This window comes from Falco punctatus, assembly GCF_963210335.1.
Source record: "Falco punctatus genome assembly, chromosome: 10".
Lineage (NCBI taxonomy): Eukaryota > Metazoa > Chordata > Aves > Falconiformes > Falconidae > Falco > Falco punctatus.
In genome coordinates this window covers 16,611,898-16,633,049 of record NC_137590.1, presented here as the reverse complement: position 1 = coordinate 16,633,049, position 21,152 = coordinate 16,611,898, and the positions used below count along the sequence as shown (strand labels likewise).

Here is a 21,152-nt window from a genome sequence, read left to right as displayed (position 1 = left end):
GAGCGCGGTGCCCGTGGCGCGGCGTGGCCCAGCGGCGCTGCCCGGGCTCCGGGGGCTGCGCGGAGGCGCATCCTGCACGCGCTGGGGTGCGGGCGGGGGCGCGCGCGGGGAGTTGTGTCCTTGCTCTTCCCTTCGCGGTAAAGACACCGACACGCCGGGCCCCGGCCCTGCCCCCGGTCCTCCGGTCCCCTGAATGCCCCCGAAACCCGTCACTGCCCGGGGCGGAGGGGCGAGCTACTGCCGCCGGTCTCGCGTCCCGCGCTCCGGGAGCTGAAACGGGGGGCGGGGGAGTCCGCACCCCCGGCACCGCTCCCTGCACTCCCGCACAGTGCAGGCTGTGCCGTACCGTGCCGTGCCGGACTGTGCCGTGCCGTACCGGGCCGGGCCGGATTGTGCCGTACCGGGCCGGGCGGAGCCGGGCGCGGCGGCGGGCGCTGTCCCGGGTGCTGAAGCCGCCCCCGCCGGGGCCGAGGCGGGCCGGGACCCCGGCCGAGACACCCTCCCCTACGCGGGCGCCGTGGGCGCGGCGGTGCCGGGGGTCCGGGCGGGGGGCGGGGGTCGTGCGTGGGCGTGTCGGTGCCGGGGGTCCGGGCGGGGGGTCTCGCGTGGGCGCGGCGGGCCCGGCCCCGCCCCGCGCAGTTTAAGAATGAACCGTGCGAAAAACTTTGGGGGTGTGCGCGGGGCCGGGATCCCTCCGCCGGGCGGGGGAGGCTCCGGGCGAGCCGCGGCACCGCCTCGGCGCGCGGCGCCCTCCGCGCGAGGGAAGAGCTCCGCAGCGCGGCGGCGCCGGGACCGCGGCGCAGCCCCGGGGACAGGGCTCGGCCCGGCGGCGCCGCCGCCCCCGGGACAGACGCGCCCGCGGCAAGATGGGCGCCCTGGCCCTGGCCCTGGGGATTTTCCACTACCTGGGGCTCTACCTGCAGCTCGGCGCCGCCTCCCGGCACCCCCCGTGGGACGCCCCGGCGGCGGGCAGCGGTGAGCGCGGGCAGCGGGGCGGGCGGCGGCCGGGGCGGCGGCGGCGGCGGGGATCAGGGGCACCGGCTGCCGCGGGGAGCGGGAGCGAGGGGGGGGCGGCTGCGCCCGGGGCGCTCCCGGGGCTTGGTCTCCCGCGGAGCCGGTTCCCGGCCGTCTCGGCCGCGCGGGGCTGGCGGCGGGTCGGGGCGGCCCCTGGCCGGGCGGCGGGACGGGGGACGCGGGGGGGGTGCCGGCGGGCAGCAGCGCGTCGCGGTCTGTCGCGCCGGCAGCTCCGGGGAGCCGGGGAGCGGCCCGGCCGAGCCGGGGCTGAGATCCGCCGCCCCGGTCCCTGGGGCCCGGCGGCCGCCTCGAGCGCGGGGGGCTTTGCACGGTGCGTCCCCGTGCGAGTGTGCATCCCCGCGCAAGTGTGCATCCCCGCGTGCACCCCCGCGTGCATCCCCGCTCAAGTGTGCATCCCCATGCGCATCCCCGCGCAAGTGTGAATCCCCGTGTTCATCCCCGTGCAAGTGTGTATCCCCGCGCGCATCCCCGTGCACGCCGCCGTCCACACCCCCGTGCACCCCCGTGCACGCCGCCGCACATCCCTGTGTGCCGCCACGCACCGCTGGCTGGAGCGCTCCCGGCTCCCGTTCCCCGCCGGCCGTGGCTCCTCCGCCGGCCCCGCTGCGCCGGGCTTGGGCCAGGCGGTGCTGCTGCCCAAGGGGGGCTGGGAAAGGGGCACCTCTGCAGCCCCCCACCGTGGACAAGTCAGTCTGAGCGTGGGGGGCAGTTCCAGCCGCAGGGTGCCGGATGGGTGACAGACCCCCCGAGAAGGGCGCCGAGGCCCTCTTTGCCCTCTGCGGGATGACACGGGCAGGTGTAAGTCTGAGCCAGAGCAGTGAGCGCAGGGGGCACGTGGGGTGGCGGGATCGCAGCCGTCCCCCTCACACGGCTCCGGAGCTCCTGGCATGTGGTGGGGAGCTGCACTCTGCCCCGAGGAGCCTCCAGGCGTAGGGAGCCCCGGGCCGGGAGCTGTGCGGTGTCCCGCAGTCCTGCGGCATGTTGGGCCGGTGGGCACCTGCCTGCGCGGGGAAGGGAGGATCCGCCGTGGTGCTGGGGGACAAAGGCAGGAGGGTTTCCGGACCTGCCAGCCTGGCGTGCCGGAAGGAGACGTGGGCGAAGAGCCTCCATTAGCCGCTGCTGCTCCCCTCAGAAATTCAGCAATAGGCAAATAAATAGTGAAATGGTCGCTGCAAGGGAGCAGGGAGCCAAGGAGAAGAAATATTCTGCGAGGGCGAGTGCACTTCGGAGCCACATTACAGCTTGCTACTACGAGCAGTTCTGCAGCAACTCACTTAATCACAACAGAAACCTTTATTAACGATACTGAAAAGCAGTGAATAAGTGGGTCATGTATAATAAGCCATTTGTGTTCAGTAGGTGAATACCAATTTGATAAAAGCTGTGTGTGCTGAAAACCTGTATAAATTGCTATTTAGCAGATCGGAGATTGATCATTTCATTACTTGCTGGTACAGCTTTCCCTCCGCATCGCAAGAGCCCCGTGGGCCAGGAGCACGGAGTGGGAGAGGGGCCGGGGCCGATGGGGTGGATTTGGCTGGGGCCAGTGGGGACGGGCAAGTCCTTCCAGACTCTGCCTACAGCAGGCAGCACCCGGAGCTCGCCACCATCTCTGCCCGGTGCAGGCGGCCTGGAGGAGCCTCTGCTGCACCGTGAGGGTCTGGCACAGCCTGGGAGCACGTTTGGTGCTACCTGGGACTTGTCCACAGAGGATGCAGTGAGGGAACTGAGCAGGAGCAGCGTGGTCTCAGCAGGCATCAGCGGGTGGCCGAGGGCAGATCCCCCAGCCCGCTGCCCTGCAGGCGTGAGCAGCGTTGCCTTTGCTCACATGGCAGCCAGTGCTGCCTGGGGAGGGAAAAACTCTCAGTCAAAGAAAGTCCTTTCCCTGTCCTCACAGCAAAGGGTCTGCCTGGAGCAGGGATGGAGCAGGGTTGGAGCGGGGGTCAACTCCGTCTGCCCCACCACCCCGGCAGAGCGCCTGAGCCGCAGGATCCCTCCCTGCATCCCTCCCCTATCCACAGCACTGCCTCTCCCCTCCTCTCTCCTCTCCTCAGGCTGGCGCCTTCAATTATTCATGCCCCCCATTGCAGACAGCCTGTGCAGGCTGGGCTGGTGCCATCGGCGTTCAAACCGGTGCTAGCTGGGAAGCTCCAGCCGCCTTCCAGCCTGCCGGCTCCCGGAGCAGGGCAGGGAGAGCCGGTTCGCAAGCAGCTTGCGTTCCCGAGGAGAAGCCTGGCTCCTTCCTTGCATCGTTTGCAAGCCTTAGTGTCTCACCATCAATAAAGCTGCTGTTGAAGGGCTGAGGGCTGGAGGGAGCGGTGCCCTGGCTCCCCAGGGTGCTGCCCTTCTTTCTTGCACACCCCGATGATTATTCTATCAATTACTTTCATAAACACTTTGCATTCTGCCGGATTTTTTCACACTTCCTGATGGGAATTCTCCACTCGATGTGTTTTTCCTGCTGCTGTTCGTGCAGTCATTCAACGCAATTACTTCTGACACCTCTCCTCATCAAATGTCTGTGCTTTCTTTTCCCTTGAAGAAGCTGACAGACGATGGGCCAGACACTGGGAATTATTACGTTAGGACAGTGACAGCTAATTTTAATCATAACATTCCATGTGAACGAGGCAGCAAATCAAACAAACAGCTGGTGCGGCTGCGCATGGGCCGGGAGCCCTGGGCAGTGTGGCGGGGCTGGAACGGGGACCCCGGGGCTTCGCTTCGCTCCCCACTTCGGCAGGTGCCGCACTGGGGGCCGGGCGAATGCCCAGGCGGGGACCTGGGGGGTGCTCTCCCCTTCGCAGTTCCTCTGGCGTTTTGGTTCACGGTGGGGCATATGGCTCTTCCCGGCCCTGGCCACCGACAGCTCCGGCTCTGTCTGGGCTCCCCCTCTCCGTGGTCGTTTCCCCTGGCTGCGGGTTTATCTCCCACCTTTGCTGCCCCCTCCCCATGGCTCTGGCTGCGGTGGGTGCACAGCTGGGCACCAGGGCTGCCAGCTGGGCTCAGCCACACTGGATGCATTGATGCTTTGCATTGTGTAGACTGGGATGAGCCCAGCAGTCGTGGGGCAGGCAGAGCTGGGCAGGAGGGCGCTGTGCATGGGCAGGGGGTGCCGATCTCCAGTGGAGCAGAGCTCCTGTCTGCCCCATCCCGATTCCTGCCTGCTGCCAGGTGCCCTGCCTGTTGGGAACCAACCCCTGCCTGCTGGGAATCATCCCCTGGCAGAGACCAGCACCAAAGCAAGTGGCGGCTAAAGGATGGCTGCACGGTGCTGCCAGGGGTCCCACTGGGAGCTGTTGTAACAGGCCATTTTAGGTTTTTGCTACTTATACTATCAAATAACTGCTCTTCCTCGTTCCCCTCAGGAGGGAGTTGTCTGAGAACCATGACTCCTGGGGAGCCAGCTGGGAGCAATGAGTACCCTTGCCTGGGGAAAGCTCCTCATAGCTGGGGCCGGGCTGGGGGAGGATTCTCACTGCCGGCATCTCTTTTGCCATGGGGGTAGAACCTGGGCAGCGGGAAGGGCAGGAGCTGGGGGGCAGCCTGGCCGTAACGGTTCACCGTTAGAAATACTCAAGGGTTTCAAGGTTAATTGCAGCTCCCTGGGAAAGTGAGCTCTGTCCTGATCACAATCACTGAATTATCTGGATTTTGTTGTTGTTGTTATTTTTAATTTATGCTGCAAAATTGAGCTAATTCTGCTGCTAATATGACAGTAAATAGGGGCAGAGAAATGGAGCTCCCATCGCCAGCGTGCCGGCAGGAGCCCTCCCGTCCCCGGCCGGTGTTCGCAGTGGTCCAGCCTGATGCTTCTCTTGGAAGGGGCAATTGCAGGATTGCCAGAGGCGAGCAGTGCTCCCGCAGCACCAGGGCCAGGCTGCGAGCTGCTCGGCACGGCCGGACACTCACTGGGCTACCACGAGCAGGTCTGTGGCTGGATCTGTCCTGGGCTTCAGCCCCAGCCCTAGTCCCATCCCTGCCGGCTTCTCGCCACCGAAGCCCTTTGCCCTTGGCGCAGCTGCTGGAGTTGGAGCTGCCTGCCCTGCTCTCGCTGGTGAGACTGGCCATCGCACCGCTGTGTTTATGCACCGGTTTGCAGCCGTGATGTGTTTTTGGTGACCTGGAGTCAGCATCCCTGCTCACAGGCTTGTCAGGAGGAGATGCATTCACAGATGTTAATGGGCAGATGGGAAGAGGAGGGAGGCTTTAGTCCAACCTGCATAGCAGACACTGACAACCCTTGTGTCCCTGCTGCTGGGACAGCATGGACCCGGCACAGTCAGCATGCTGGAGTGGTACACATGCTTCTGCTCTTGGATCTGTCCAGGGGGATGCCTCCCATGCCTTCTGATCTCCTGGGGCGACTCCTGCACAGGCAGCCTGTGCTGAGGGGTGGAGGGACCCCATGGCCTTGAGGAGGGTCTGTCCCTCCCCAGGTTACTGCCCAGTGCACATGACAGGCTGTGCTTCTGGTACCTTTGGTGCCAGTAGGACACGGGCAGCTCTGCAGCTGAGGCTGTCCCCTGCCATCAGCTGGAGGGGACGCAGGTACCTGGGGAGGGGAAGGTGTCATTGGCTGTGGTTGCTGTCAGACGCATTTACTTTTCCTGCGGTGGTGCAGGCGCGCAGTGCAGTGCAAACTCAGCGGGTCAGGAGCCAGCCCCGTGCCAGGGACACAGGGCAGGGTTTGCATGGTCTCCCCAGCGGCTGGGGCAGGAGCAGGCCCTCGGCAGCTGTCCCCAGGGAGGGCTGAGCTGGAGAGCATGGGGATGGGGGAGACAGGGAAGGGGACAGCTGTCTCGGTAGCTCTGCAGGGTCTTCCCCGGGGGATCTCCACACATGCTGTGCAGCTGGTGGGGAGGGAGCGGCTCGGCTCTCCTGGCAGCACTGGCTGCTTTCTCTTGCCTCTTATTTTGCCCCATAGTGGCAGCAGCAGGGGCCTGGTGGCATCTGTGCCAGGAGCTGCTGGTGGTAGGTAGCCAGTGTGACAGTGGTGCAGCCCCCAGGGCAGGTGGGTGGTGATGGCAGCCCTGGCACCCCACCAGCACCCCTGGAAGCTCTGGGTGCTGGCAGGGACCAGCTCTCCTGGATGCAGCCCAGGGGGTCCAGGCAGCTGGGGGAATGTGGCTGCTGACATTGCTTGGGGCCAGGCTCCATGGGAGCTGCAGGGGGCACGCCCTTGGCCGGGGTCAGGGTGCCCCTCACCCAAGTGCGGACTCAGGGCTGCAGTGGCCGTGTCAGAGCCAGTTCCCTTCCACCATGTCCCATGGCACACTCCTGCTGCGGAGGCGCGGGCAGGGGGCTGCCGAGGGAGCGAGTGTCGGGAGCACGAGGCTGAGCTGGCAATTAGTCCTCCAAGTGTCTTGACTCACCGAACCATAATAAACCATGAATTATGACTGGGAGCTTTGTGAAGGGAAGAATAAACCACACTTGATCACAGCCCACAGCATAACAGCGGCAGCCGGAGGGAGGGACAAGGGGAGGCAGAGCCTGCCAGCCTCCCCCTGCCCCGCGGTGGAGCCAGCCCTGGCCACTGCCGCCGGCCCGGCACGTGCTGCCCCTCTGCCCCGGGGTGCCGTGGGGCTCCTGTTAGCCTGGGCAGGGAAAGAGGCATCTGATTGACCAGTGCTGTAGTGTTTCAGTGATAAATAACTCGCAGAGCAAGTGTGCTAACTAGGTGATTAACATGCATTTGCAAATGTGCAATACATATTTAATCACCCTCTGATACATGTTTACACAAATGTTAACCTGAGTGCATGCCCACATCGCTGCTTAAGCCGTGGCCGTCTCAGCAGCCGGCGGCTGATGCTTTGGGAGGGCCAGGAGCCAGCACAGCTCTTCGCAGGGCTCCACCAAAGCCTCCGGCAGCAGGCAGGGTCCTGGCCAGACTCCGGGGCTGCATGGCCTCGTGTGCTTAACGGGGCAGCGGCTGCGGGGACGGGGGCTGCCAGGTCCTTTCCCAGTGCCGGAGGTGATGCAGAACCTGGCCTTGCCCCTGGCAGGGGGGGCACCCCTTCCGTGCTGCCCACTCGCTGCTGGCAGCTCTCCTGCCCGTGCCAAGCGGGGGCCGCGGTAATGAATCCTGCTCGCTGTGCGGAGGGAGCGTGGCAGCCTGTATATCTCCAGTTTATGAGAGCACCAAGCTGTCCCAGCAGGCGTTTTCAATTCCGTTTATCTGTGTTTCCCCATTGAGTTCATTTTATTTCCCCTGATTTTTGTTTCCCAGAAGATTTATTGATCCTGATTTTCTCAGTTTATGACAGGTAGCAGGCCATAAAGCACGGAGATCAGCAGCCTGGCGCCAGCCCCCTCCCTGCCGCTGCGAGGATGCGGCACCAATGTCAGCGGTGGGGAAGGAGATGGTGCTGGGTGAGGGAGGGGGCCAGGGCAGGCAGGGGCTGGGTGCTGGTCGACTCTGGCAGCTCGGCTCTCCCCTGTCCCTGCCAGCAGTGTGGGTAGGAGCGGGGGACAGGTAGCTCAGCCACCCCCATGCACCCTGTGGGGGCTGCACATGGCTGGGGGCTGCCGCGGGCCCTGGATCTCCTCTGCCTGGCTCCCTGCAAAGCTGCAGGGCTGGGGCTGGAGGGTGCAGTGACACCTGTCTCCACCAACACGCCTCTGCCCAGGTGGCCGGGATTCACGGCATCCATCGGGGAGGGCACATGGTGCTGCTGGAGCCACAGGGAGTTGCTGCTCCTGCCCTGCGCTTCGGTGCCTGCTGCCGCTTGGGGCAGGGGGCTTGATCTGGCCACTGCTCGGGCGCCCAGCCACGGTGCCGTGCGCGGGAGGGAGGGTGCTGTGCCGGGGCTCTGGCTGCAGCCTGCACAGGGCTGAGCCATGGCTGGGCTGGCCAAGGAGCTGCACCTCAGCTCAGTGCCGGGGTGGATTTTAGCACGCCCTGCCAGAGCGCGATCGAGCGCTCGTGCTGGGGTTCAGCAGCTCTGCAAACGTCTGAGCTCTTGGATTCCCACCGGCTCCATGGCCCACCCAGTGCTGACCACCCGCCCCATGCAAAGGCTGCACACGTGAGCACAGACCAGACAGACCAAGGGATGTGACCCCCAGCAAAGGGGTGACCTGATGATGCTGGTCACTTGTTCCCGCAGACTCTGAGCCCTGAGATGCTTCTGCCTCCTTCTCGCCCCACCAAGGCACCCTGTCCCCAGCGGCCCAGCCTCGGCTCTTCCAGGCGGCTCTTGTAAAGAAAGGGCTTCACTGCCCCCCAGGCGCTGCTGTCCCGTCCGTCAGACACCCCCTCCCTCATTTTTTGGCACAGACAGGAGAGATGAACTGTCCCTGTGGCATCTTTCCTGTCACTGACCCATCACCCGGAGTGCCTCTGTCCATCCATCTGTTGTCTCTCATCTCACATCCCCTCTGCTGTGCTGTCCCTGTCCCTGCCGCTGTTTCTGGCTGCTGCGAGGCTCAGCCTGCTGTCCTGGCACCTCTCCTGCGCCATCAACTGCATTCTGCTCTTGCGGTGCCACGTGGGACTGTCCTGCTGCGATTCTGGGGCTGGGGACTGTGCTGGTGGTGGCCTGGCTGCCCCTTGTCTGGGGTGTCCCGGGGGTGACTGCTGGGGCTGGGGCAGCGGGGGGGGGGGGGGGGGGGGGGGGGGGCAGAGCAGCCTAGCACCCTGTGGATGTGAGCTGTGCAGCTGTTCCTTGGCATGGGGGTACTGGAGCCCCCTCCCCTTAGCGGGGCCATGGGTGGGAGGCTGGGTAGAGGGGGCAGGCAGTGGGGCAGAAGAAGGGGACGGAGGGCCAGGATGTGCAGGGAGGGAGGGACCGGCCTTACCTTCCCTTCTGCCCATCCATCCCTTTCCCGGGATGGTTTCTGGGGTCTCTTGGGAGTTCCCAGCTTGTCACTCACAACTGCTGTGCTGGGAGGTGGGGAGGGGTCGGAGACAGCAGTGGGCTCTACGGTCCCAGGGATGCTGTGGGAGGGGGCTGCCGCCGGGCCCCTATCAGCGGGACTTGCCCTCCTTTGGATGCACTTTGAGGTGGCCGAGCCCGGGGTTAATTAATACATACGCTTCCCAATTAAATCTGAAAGAAAGGCGACGCTTGCTTCAATCAAGCCTTTTCTCCACTCATCTGCCAAATTCCCGTCTGTGAGAGCAGATTTTAATTGTGTTCACAGTAATTTGGACATGGCTGGAGCCCTCAGGCCGTCACCCCTGCCTCTGCTCCATGTGCCCAGCCAGGACTGCGGGGTCCCGGGGGGCTGGTGCCGGCTCTGCTGGGACCCTCTCTGGCCATCGCTCCTGCCATCAGGAATCCTGTGGAGCAAAAGCCTGATCCTGGGCCACGGCTCTGGAATGGGTGGGCAAGTGTTGGCGAATGGCTGGACATTACGGCCCTGGCACTGCTGCGGCAGGAGCACGATGAGCCCTTTGCCATGTGCCAAAGAGCAGACGATGCCGGGCAGCACCAGACTCTCCTGCTCTTCCCACAACCTTGGACCACTGGAGCTGCTCCCCAGCCTGGGATTCCCTCTGCTCTCCGGCACAGAGCCTGAGCAGTGCTGGTGCCCGGCTCCTGGGCAAACAGGGGCGCAGGAGCTGTGCTGGGAACCCCACCGGGAGACCCAGGCTTGTTAAACCCTTATGCTGGGTATTTCCCTCAGTTCCCCTGCTAAGATGGATTAAGGGAAAGTGATAAGTATATGGGATTTCCATGTGTCCAAAGGGACGGGGAGATATTAAAGGTATTAACTTTTCCATCTGGGCTGATAATAATTCATTTTCAGAGGGGATGAGGGCTTGGTGAGAGGCTCCGGGGAGCTGTGAGCTGCTCCCGACAGGGTGTGTGTCCTGGGGGGGCTCCGGTGGCACCGGAGGGACCTGCATGGTGGCTGTGAGCTGGCAGCGCCGGCAGCACAGGGTGGCCGGGGAAGATGGCGGGGCGGGGGGGAGGGGGGCACAGGGCACCCGGCACAGATACAGCGGGACCCTGATCCACCTCTGTGACCTGCCTGGGCCAGGCACCACGTGCCACAGCTCATGGCAGGGCAGGGACAGGCTGCCGGCTGGCCCCATGCTGGAGCAGATTCCAGCTGGACCTGGTTCATCCCAGTGCTGCTGCTGGCCCCGAAGCGATGCTCCTTGGGCAGTGGGGACAGGGCAGGTGGCCCCGTGCCCTGCAGCCCCTGCCTGCATGTCCTGACATCTCTGTGGCCAAAATGGTGGCCAGGGGAGCACAGGGCGGCTGGCAGCCCTGGTCCTGGCCATGCCAGTGTTGGGGGCTCAGCCCCCGTGCCATGCCATGCCATGCCATGCCATGCCGTGCCGTGCCATGCTATGCCAAGGAGAAGACGCCGTAGATTGTGGCAATAATATTTGCTGGTGACCTGCATGCTGGGGCCGTCTTTACAGAGGAACAATAATCTCTCCAGAGGAGATGAAAAGAATTCTAATTACATCTCCGAACAATATTTGTTTTGAGCGAGGAAAGCAAACCATATGGCATGTGGGAGACTGTTTGGGGGCCGCATTAAACAAGGATTTGCTTTTCATTTATGCTCTGATCTAAGTGGAGATGCGATCATGCTTTATTTATTTATTACACCTTGGAGCGTGGGGTCCCATGCCCACTCAGGCAGAGGTCCTGGGGGATGGCGTGGCACCTGGGGGGGGCAGAGGCTCCTGCTGTCTCCCTTTCCTCCCACTGCTCTTTGCAAAGGGCCAGGGGTTGGAGGGGCCAGGCAGCTCTTCCCGGACTGGGGAGGGGGCACTGGGGTGGGTGAGGGACATCTGGATATAGGTTATGGCCAGGGAAGGCTCCAGGTACTCCCAGGAACCCTGCTGGTGTGGCTGGTGGCGTTGTTCCATGCTGGGGTGGTGGCATGTCCTGTGCTGGGGCGGTGGCATGTCCCCGCAGGCGCCCGCAGCCCTCGCTCTGTCTCCTGCAGCCCTCTTCACGGAGACCCCCCACGACATGACGGCCCAGGCAGGTGAGGACGTGGAGATGGCGTGCTCCTTCCGAGGCAGTGGCTCCCCTTCCTACTCCCTTGAGATACAGTGGTGGTACGTCCGCAACCACAAGGACTGGACAGACAAACAGACATGGGCTTCCAACCAGGTAACACCCTTCATCCTCCCCCTCCAGCAGCAGCAGCCAGAGGCAGAGCATTTCCCTGCGCTTGCCTGGGGGGCTGCGCTTGCAGCTGGGGCTCAGGGGTGGGGGGTCCTGCAGCAGCACTCTAGCACTGACCCGACATGCAAACAGCAGCGTCTCACCCCGTTCCACGCTCATGGGCAGAGTGGAACCTGGGGGTCCCGCAGTGCAGGACCAGACATGGGGTGAACAGTGTCCAGCTGCACTGAGGATGCTCTGGGTCGTGGGGCTGGCGGGGCTGGGCTGTCCTGGCCACCCCTTACCAGCTAGCCACGGGGGCCACGTGGCCCTTCCCCCGGGACTGATCCCAGGCAGAGGCTTTGTCTTTGTGTTTGTGCCTTCTCCCATCTCATCATCGTCCCCTTGCATCCATCCCACCCCTGCATCATCTGCACCTCCAGCCCTCTCTTGTTTTCCCCATTTCCGTGTGTATCGGTCTCAGCAAACAGCTGTCTCTTTATTTCTCTTTCTGTTCGCACAGAGATAAGGGCCAAATAATGGGAAGGCAGCTTTAGGTATTTTAATGAGCCTTTATTATTGTGTCTTTGGCAGAGCTGCTCCCGGCATTACCATAAATTGAGAGAAGCATTAGAGAAGTGCTGCAGCTTGGGAGCACTGTTGCGGGGCCGAGGGGGCTACGGGGCTGCAGGGTGGTGGGGATGCCCGGCGTGAGGAGTGGGCGTGGGAGCGGGCTGCATGGCGCAGCAGGGAGCCTGGGCGCCTGTGCCCCAGCACTGCCTGTGGCTGCTGAAGGGGTCACAGGCTGCTGCCCAGTTTGCTAGCTGATTTGGGAACGTCTATGGCGAGCGGAGCAGGTGCTGGCTGTGAAGGGGCCGGGGTGGCTGGGAACAGGGGTCACTGCTGCAGTGATGCTGCTGCAGGGAGCGGGGCTCTGTCCCCAGCCCCGGGTCACAGGGACCACCCGCTGATGGAGCACCCCTGTGGCACTCTCGTGCTGCCATTCCCTCCCCTTCCTGCTGCCCCGGCTGGCTCCCATCGCCCGGGTTTGCTGGGGCCGAGCAGCCCTCTCCTCCCGCCTCCTTGATGGGGCAGCCATCTCGGGGGTGGGCAGGGGTCCGGTGGGCTCCTGCCTCGTCCCAGCCCAGCTGACAATTTCTCTTCCCTCTCTGGTCTCCCCCTCCATCCCTCTCTTCCCAACAGCTGAAAGCATCGCCGCAGGAGGAGCCTGGGAAGGACGCGACAAAAATAAGCGTGAGTTTGGATAAGGGCTCTTGCAGGGGCTCCGGTCGATGCCTGCGACGCCAGCACTCAGCATTGCACAGAGCTGGGGTGGTGGGAGGGTCTCGGGGGTCTGTGTCTCTGGGTGCCCCCAACGAGGCATCCCGGGAGGTGGGAGGCTGTGCTGGCAACACTGGAGCAGGGGGGCAGCTCCCCCCTGTCCAGGCTGAGGGGCACAGCCTGGCCCATCAGCCCTGTCTGGCTCTCCTGTCGGCATCTGAGGGACGTGTTTATGCTAAGGAGAAAATAATCTAATTTACTCACTGGATTAGCATCCCAAAACCATTTAGGCTCACGTGAACAGAATGAGGAGACACTAATCAGTTAAATAAAATCAACGCTTTTGGCTCCCCGCTGTCAGGTGTGTGCCCCCTTCCCCGCTGCTGGCCCTCCCCACCTCGGGGGACCCTGCGTTTGGGAGTGCCACAGAACCGGAGCAATATCGGGAAGCGCTCCCCGCTGTCCCCACTGTCCTGGCAGCCTCTTCTGCTTCTTCCATTGACCCTTTGCTGAGTGAGCAAGGGGGAACGGGCTTGCCATGGCCCATGACTCCTCAGGGCCGGGTGCTGCTGGTGCCCAGGATCAGTCCCTCTGTCTGACTCTCATCCCTGGGAAATGACAGAGGCAGCTACAAGGGGTAAAACACCAGAAAACTTCACGATGAAGCGCATCGCCTCTCACTGCCCATCCGTGGGGATCGGTGTGGGTAGATTCTCTTGCCAGTGAGGAGTCCCCCATGGGGACCATATCGCTTTTTATCTGTTCATGTCGGCTCCTTGAGGTTTCAGCCCCGCTGGTCACCAGTCCTGTGATGGGCACTGTGATGTGCCCACAACCTGCGGCCAACCCCCAGCGCCTTCAGGATCGGTCCCTCAGCGGGGTGCTGTGGCTTGCTGCCCCATGAGCAGCAAAGCGCTGGGGCTGGTGCTGCAGTGGCTGGAGCCCGGGTGCTGCCAGTGCGGGGGATGGTGCTGCCCACTGCGGGCAGCCAGAGCCGGTGGGAAGCTTTGCAGGACACTGCACGGCTCAGAGGGCTGCTGGTCACCCCCGTCCCACCCCAGCCCTGCTCCCAGGCACAGCGCTTTGCACCCTGCCGTGAGGATGCTGGGGTCCTGGTGCCTGATGCCAGCCAGCAGCTGGGGGCCAAATCCTGCGCTGGGCAGGGACGCGCGGCCAGGGACTGGTGCCGTGTTAGAGCCAAGGTAAGGCAGGTTCTGCGGCACAGCCAGCGCAGCCGCACAGAGCCAGGGTGGCGGAGGGGCTGAGGCAGGGGCCGGGGCTGTGGAGCCATCCTGGGGCCAGCGCTCCTGCTCAGCTTGGCCATTGCATTTTTCAGCATAATTAGGCAGTTAATTGCACGCTGGAATGAAATCGATGCATGCGCATGTGTAACCAGGATTCATTTTGAAGCGCTCAGGGTGCGATGCTTCTGCCGTCTCTTCCAGATCAAGCCAGCAGAGAGAGGCTTGAGTTTCAAACCCTTTTTTTGGTGTGTTGTTGTTATTTTAAATGTCCTTGATTATTAATTGTTTACAGAATGGAGAAGGTAAATGAAGACAGGTGAGACACTACCACGAGTGGTTCTGATAAAACGTGCGTTACAGCCACAGTGGCAATTGACTGGGAACAAACAGCAGCATCAATGATGTAAATCATACGCAGAAACCACCGTGCCAGGCACCCCTTGGCCACTTTTTTATCCACCAAAACACAGTTGGCGCTGGAAGTGCCAGCACCAGCTCTGCCTGGAGCCACCACACGTTGCAGGGATGTGGAGAGGGAAACCGCTGCTGCCCTTTGCCATACGGTAGCAAACACCATGGGTCTGGGTTTATTTTTTCCCCCCTTGAATTCCTTGCAGCGTATTGCAGGGCTGAGCTGATGCTGGGCACCACCGCGGCCGCCTGGCCGTCCCGGCCTGGCCGGGGGTGTCTGCCCCGTTCCCGTGGGCAGCGCAGGCCGTCACTGCCCTGCCCCAGCCTGCGAAGCCATGAGCGTTATGACCCCTCATAAAATTATCCCTCCCGCTGATAACCGAGCCGCAGGCTGACGCTCAGTGACCTGCTGGGCAGCGGCTGCATGGCCACTGGCGGCACCAGCAAATTGGGGTTTTTCTTTTATTAGTTCTAAATTTCCCAGCCATTAATTTCAGTAAGTGACTTCTTGCTCTTCTGACACAATGGAGGTTTTTTTCTGAAGCTCCTTTCCTGCGACAGCCTCAGCACCCAGGCATGCTCGCACCAGGGCCTGGCAGCTCATCTCCCTCCTGCCCCACAGCCCCTATGTGCAGCCCCCCAGCACCTGTCTGCCCCATCACGGGTGCAGCTGGGAGCCTGCTTCATCCTGTCCCCCCCAGACCCCCACTCCTCGTGCTGCAGGATCGATGCTCACGGCTGCGCGGGGGCTCTGAGCAGCCCCAGAGCTGCCCTTTGGGGTGGCCGTGGCCACCGGCTGCCTCTCAGCAGCCCATGGTGTGCGGGGCAGTCGAACGCAGCTGCTTGCGTGTGCTCATGTGTGCTTGCATGTGCTGGTGTGGGCATGCATGTGTGTGTGCATGTGCAGGTGCTGGCTGCCTGCACGGAGCGGGGGGTGGGTGGGGGTGGTGGTCCCAGTGCTGCTGCTCGCATTTCGGCGCTGCCTCCTTTGCTTTTGGGCTGGGAGTTTGCTTCCTTTGGTTGCGGCTCCCAGCCCCGTTTCTAAACACCATAAAATCTTCAGCTAACAAATGCAGCGGCAAGTAGAAAAATGGCCTTTGCCATCCACTGTGATTATAGGGAACAGAGCCAGGGGCCTCGGGGTGGGTTATAAATCTGATTTATTGACCCAGCCCAACAGCAGCCGCGGCTATGGCTAGTGAGTAAGTCTTAAATTTCATTGGGTGATAAATACTGAGAGCGAATCAATTTGGTAGAAAAGCTAATTAGCCAGCGTGGTTCTGCATCGATCTGCAAGCCCCACGCGGCCAGGCGCACGCCAGGGACTCCATCACCCCGTGGGCTGGGGCTGGGGCCGGGGTCCCCTCATGCTGACTGCCCACCTTTGCCATGTCCTCCCCAGCACGTGGCGTGGCGGCACGCGGTCAGGGGTGGCACTGAGCTGGGGGGGTCCCGGGGGCCAGCTGACCCCCTGTCTGCCTCGCCACAGGTGGTGAAGGTGGTTGGCAGCAACATCTCCCACAAGCTGCGGCTGTCGCGGGTGAAGCTGGAGGATGAGGGGACGTACGAGTGCCGGGTGATCGACTCCAGCGACGGCAAGGCACGGCACCACAAGGTGAAGGCGTACCTGCGGGTGGAGGCAGCGGGGGGCACGGGGCACCCCCAGGACACCCAGCTGCGGGGCGCCCCAATGCCAGACCCTGCTGTGCCAGGCTCAGCCCACGCGCACCACCACCACCACCACCACAAAGCCGGGAAGGAGCTGAAGAAGCGCTCGGCAGACGTCTCCTGCGTGCTGTAGGCGGGTGGTGTCGGGGGGACACCGGAGCCCCCCGCTGCCCCGGACTCAGCAGAGCTGTCGAGGGTCCCGTGCCCCCTGCCAGAGACTGGCCCCACCGCCCCGTGTTGCCCACCAACCCCCACCACCTCCTCCTCCTGCCGGCCACTGCCGGCTGGGTTTCTTCCCCAGCCATGTGGCGCAGCGGTGCCAGGGCTCGGTGTGGGAGCAGGACCGTGTCCGTGCCAGGGGGCATTGCTGGGACCAGGGCCAAGGCATATGCCCACACATGGTGGTCCCCGTCCCCACTGGCCCCGTGCGGGTGGGTGCCCCACTGCTTGCTGCCACCCGCGGTACCACGGGCCATGTTGCGCCCCAGCTTTGTGTGCCCAGTGGAGGCCCCCCCTGCCCACTGGACCCTCCCTCCCTCCCTTGTGCTTTGCAGAACTGACCGTCTGTTCCTGTAGGAGGCCTACTTTAGTTGCTTTGTTCCAGCCCCGCAGTGCATATATAAGTTCCAGCGTCCATCTTCTAGACCGTGTATATCACCTCTCCCTGCCCCTGCCTGCCCCAGTGCCACCCCAGCACATCAAGGCCTGAGCTCAGCATTGGAAGGGTGGCATGGCACGCTCCCAGCGCGCTCCCCAGCACAGCCATCGCACTGTGGGCTGTGCCACGGCATCGCCCAGCCAGGCAGCTGCCCGTGGTCCACATGTGCCCAGGGAGCCATGCTGTCAGAACTGACCTGCTTCTACCCATTGCTCCTCCTGGCCCTTTGCATTTCATGGAGGAAGGAGGGGGCTTGGCCATCAGCCCCGTCTGCCCTCGCTCCATCCCCACTGCCCATGCTGGCGTGGCTCTCGGCCCCCTGCTCATGGCTGAGCATCCCTTCCTCCTGCACCATGGCACCGCATCGTCCCGGGCAGGGTCTAGCACATGGGCTCCCACAACACAGTGCAAATGGCAGAGCCTGTCCCTGTTGCCCCCTGGGTAAACACCGCTGCTGGGGATAGAGCCGTGGGGACCGAGAGGGGGGTCCTGAGTCTCCCCATCTGGGTGCTGGGTGCTGCTCCCCTGCTGCCACTCACCTGTGCCGCCCAGCCTACCGCCACCAGACCTGCTGCAGCTAATAAAGCTCTTTAAACAAAGCCTCTGCGGGTCTGCAGTCTGTCCCTGGCACGGTGAGGGGTTGTGGCTTTGGCACTGTCTTAGCTAAAAAGGGGCACAGCTGGGGCTGCCCCCAGGTGCTGCCAGGCTGGCCGACGAGGATGGGATGGGGATGAGGATGGGGATGAGGGTGGGTATCATCACCTGCAGGTGAGGGCTCAGAGCATTTAAAAGCTGCAGCTGGGAGCTCCCTGTTCTGCCTGGGAATGTGATGATGATGCCCTGTGGGTGCAGGATAAGGCTGGCTCCCAGGTAAGCGGGGGCTGCTCCGTGCTGTGGCCGCGGGGTGCTGGGTGCAGTGGGGAGATGCATGGGCTGCAGGGATCAGGCCCCTCTGTGCTGCTGGGTGCCAGCCTCAACCCCTGCCGGGGCATGTGGGGCAGAGGCCTCACCGCCAGCCGGGTGGGAGGTTGGGGCCCCCGAAGTGGGGATGCTGGCTGCCCCCTGGGCTGGGTGCTGCCCCACCGGTGGGAGAGGTGCGCCCAGCATTGGCAGCGCTCAGCTGCCAGGAGTCCCCTGGCTGCTTTGCAGTTTATTAATCCCCGGAGCTCCATCGCACTCACCTCTCACTTTGCTGATATGAAGCGATTTGTCATGTGTTAAGAGTAACAAAGCACAAGCCGCTGGCCTGGTGTCAGCCAGCACTAGCAGCAAAGAAAGGGCACAGCGTGGCTGGTGACCGCGGGATGCGGTGAGAGCCACGCTTTGCTTTGCCAGCTGCTGCGGGCTTCACCTGCAGAGCCACGGTCTTGAGGGAGCAACCGGTACAGGAGCCTGGGAGGACACAGGGTACTTTGTCAGGAGGAAAATATGAAGCAGCTGCAGGGCAAGGGGGCTGTTGTTGGAAATTCTGTTTTGCCACAAGCAATAACAGCCGCCGTGCTGTAGCTCTCCGTGCCAGAGCTGCAGGGGTTTGGGTGGCACTCGGATGCTCTCTCTCAGGGAACTGTATCACTGGGCCGGGGGGTGGGGGGACATTGGGCACCGGTGCAGTAAAAAACAATCTATAGAAGGGGGAAAGGAAGAGCCAGAGCTGCTTTGGGGAGGGTAAAAGGCTGCAAATCACCTCAAATGGAGAGTAAACAAATTGCTGTGTGGTGTAGTAATTTGCAAAACCTAGAGGCAAGCTTTAAAAATAACAGGTTTTATTAGAAGAGATTAATTTTGCTGAGCTTATGTGAAATCTTGGGTGCGGGAGTCAGAGGCGAGGACTGGGTCTGTGTGTGGGACCCGGCACCCTGGGGCAGCACCCAGCCCCTGGGCTGTGTGTGGGGCCATGTCCAGCCCTGGGAGTGGGGGTCTCCCCACAGCCCTGCCTGGGTTTGTGCATGGAGGAGGTAGCTGGGCACAGGTTTCTCAGCTCCCCATCCCTGGGGAGGGTGACTGGGGTCAGGGGGAGCCACTGGCAGCCCCGCTCACTTTGCCTGGGAAGGGCTCTGCCCCACACACAGCCCCTCAGGCTCCATGGGGCATCTGCCGGCTGGGGCCAGGTCTCCTCTGTGATGCTGAGGGTGGTCAACGGGCTGGAGCTGGGCACAACTCCTGCACCCCTGGGTGCTCGTTCTGGACCCCGGTGGGTTGGGGGGGCTGCTCAGGCGCCTGCCCAGAGAGGAGGTTGCAGGCAGGGCAGTGGAGAAGCCCCTGGGCTCGCTTGTAAATGGGCTGAGCTTAATATGCAAGTCACTGCTGGGGAGGAACCAGCCTCATGAAAATGCCATTTCCACGCAGTCACTCTTCTGGCCATTATCCTGCTTCAGACAAAAGCAATTTACTCTGCCTGTAATAAAGCAGGGGTGATAACGAAGCTGAGAAGAGCCGTGACAGGAGGCTGGCTGACTGGCTGAGACAGGCCAGCCTTTCCCCCGCCGCCTGCACCGAACCGCTGGCTGGGGACTGTGGCCGTGGGGAGGGCGGTGAGGCCTGGAGGCTGCGCTGGGAGAAACCAGCGCGGGGGGTCTGCTGGGGCTCTGTGGGCATCTCGGTGCAGTTGGTTGTGCTGGAGGCCCGGCTGGGGGGATGCAGTGGGTTCCTGCGCACTGGGGTATGGAGCGGTGTCATGACTGATGCACTGACCTGCTCATCAGGCAAGGCAGGAGGGTGGCCTGGGGGAGCGGGCACCAGCTCCCTGCCTGCACCCTCTGCCCTGCCCAGTAAGGGGCACCCAGCGAGAGAAGGGCCTGTGTGGAGAGGTGCATTTCACAGAATCGTAGTTATTTAGGTTGGAAAAGACCTTTGAGACCATGAACCATTAACCCAGGACTGCCAAGCCTATCGCTAAACCATTTGCCTTCATGGACGCAGCTGGGAAGGGGCGTCACAGGAGGGACAGTGTGGTGGGTCTTGCTCTGTCCCCAAGGGGCATGGCAGCACTGTGCCCTCGCTGTTGTAAGCACCTGAGCACCCTGGTCCTTGCCGTGCTGGGGCAGTGACCCGCTGTCTCGGTGCGATGCGCTTTGTCATGAGGCAATACGCCTCGTGGCAGCGGCCCCTGAGCCCCACCAGCAGCTCTCCAGGAGCCCAGCTTTGTGCGCAGCCGGTGCTGCCTGGCTCAGCGCTGGGGCTCTATCAGCCCTGAAACCAGACGGCTGTGTTATGGCATCACCAGAAAGCCCATGCTGGAGCGGCAGCCCAAGGCCCCCTTCCCAATGGATGCAGCTGATTTCATTTGCTCCCCTCCCACCAGCTCTATTACACGGGGAAGATGGTAATTAAGAGAACTTTGCTAATTCTTCTCCTGTTGTCACAGCCCTCCTGCTGTCTGTACCGTCCTGCTCAGAAACAGCAGCTGCCTCCCTCGCCCTGCCCACGGGAGGCAGGTGGCTGGTTTGGGCTCCGGGGTGGTACCGTGAGACCCCTGCCCACGGGGCACACCCTGGCAGCAGGGGCTGCAGCCCCCGGGTGCTGTACGGGAGACAGCCTCGCCACCCTGCCTGCGGGAGCTGTGGCTGCGCAGCCCTCACCGGCGCTCTGGGAGCCCTGGGAGCCTGAGCCAGCGCAGACGTGACCAGCAGGGATGTGCGTGATCGGCAGGGGTGGGGGGAAGGACTGCCATGTGCCGGTGCTGTTCTTGAGCCCCGTGCCTGTCCTTCAGCGTGGTGGTGTGTGCTGACGTGGGTGCGGGCAGGCTGGTGTCCGCAGAGACCCCACTGCTGCGGTGGGCAGGGACCCTGCGGCCGGGCGGGACAGGCTGCTGCTGGCACCTGCGCTGGTCTACAGGGCTGGTGCTGGGCAGCTGTTTTGCTGTGGTGGATACTGCAGATGCCGTTTGGGTTTATGCTTTTCCTTTGAAACTTATACAACTTTATTCTAAAAAAAAGCTAGAATAAAGGTTATTGGGTTTTCTTTTGAGCTTGCCTTGTCTCAGCAGAGGCGAGTCCAGCAAGGCTGGGCTGCTACAGCTTCCCAGGGGTGACCAATGCAGCAGTGCAGAGCACGTGCAGGTAAAATCCCTTGCTGCCTGCAGCCCGTGACCAGCTGGTGAAGCCCAGCAAGAACAGGGGTGCTTCCCCTCAGGCTGCTTTGGGGACTGACACCAAGCCGCAGGAAGATGGCACAGGTTTCCCATGGCAATGTTTTGCTTGTACCCCCCTGGCAAGAGCCACAGCCCGTGGTGAGCCTGTGACAGCCCAGCACCGCCGGCTGCAGGGGGCAGGGTGAGGCTGGGGGCGGGGGGGGAGGGGGGGGAGCCGAACTGATGGTTTGGGCAGGAGCACCGTGTGCCATCATGGTGCTGCTGATCTGTCACATGTGAAACTCCAGCCAGCGCTGAAGGCAAGGCAGAGACAGGTTGGATGCAGCATGTGCACCTGATGGATGAGTTTTATCAAGTGCTACAACAATCCAGAAAATTCTGCACCAACCCCAAGGGCACTTTGGAGGCCAAAGGTAATATTTCACCTTTCTGCCTCTCCCGTCTTTCCCTGTCAGATCAACTCACAAAATCCAACCCAGTGTTAAGCACTGAATATATATTAAAAAAGGGATAAAAGCATAAAAGCTGAACTGCAGCCCTGTCCTACCTAGTAAAAAGCTGCTGACTTGTGTTTTTCCTGGAGAAGCAACCAGGAGTAAAGGCTGAACAAACCTGGGGAGACAAGGGGAGGTAATCTCAGCTGAGGCAGGGGTGGGAATCAGCAGCAGTCCCCTTGGTCC

The 21,152-nt window shown here is 62.6% G+C and overlaps 1 protein-coding gene across 1 annotated transcript; it reads left to right on the top strand.

The window, feature by feature from the left end:
• Nucleotides 1-425: 425 nt before the first annotated feature.
• VSTM2L (V-set and transmembrane domain containing 2 like) lies at nt 426-21,063 on the top strand. Its single transcript, XM_080404065.1, has 4 exons — nt 426-975; nt 10,957-11,126; nt 12,324-12,374; nt 15,546-21,063. The coding sequence occupies exons 1-4, from the start codon at nt 867-869 to the stop codon at nt 15,855-15,857; spliced, it is 642 nt and encodes a 213-aa protein (XP_080260191.1). The 5' UTR covers nt 426-866; the 3' UTR covers nt 15,858-21,063.
• Nucleotides 21,064-21,152: the final 89 nt, after the last annotated feature.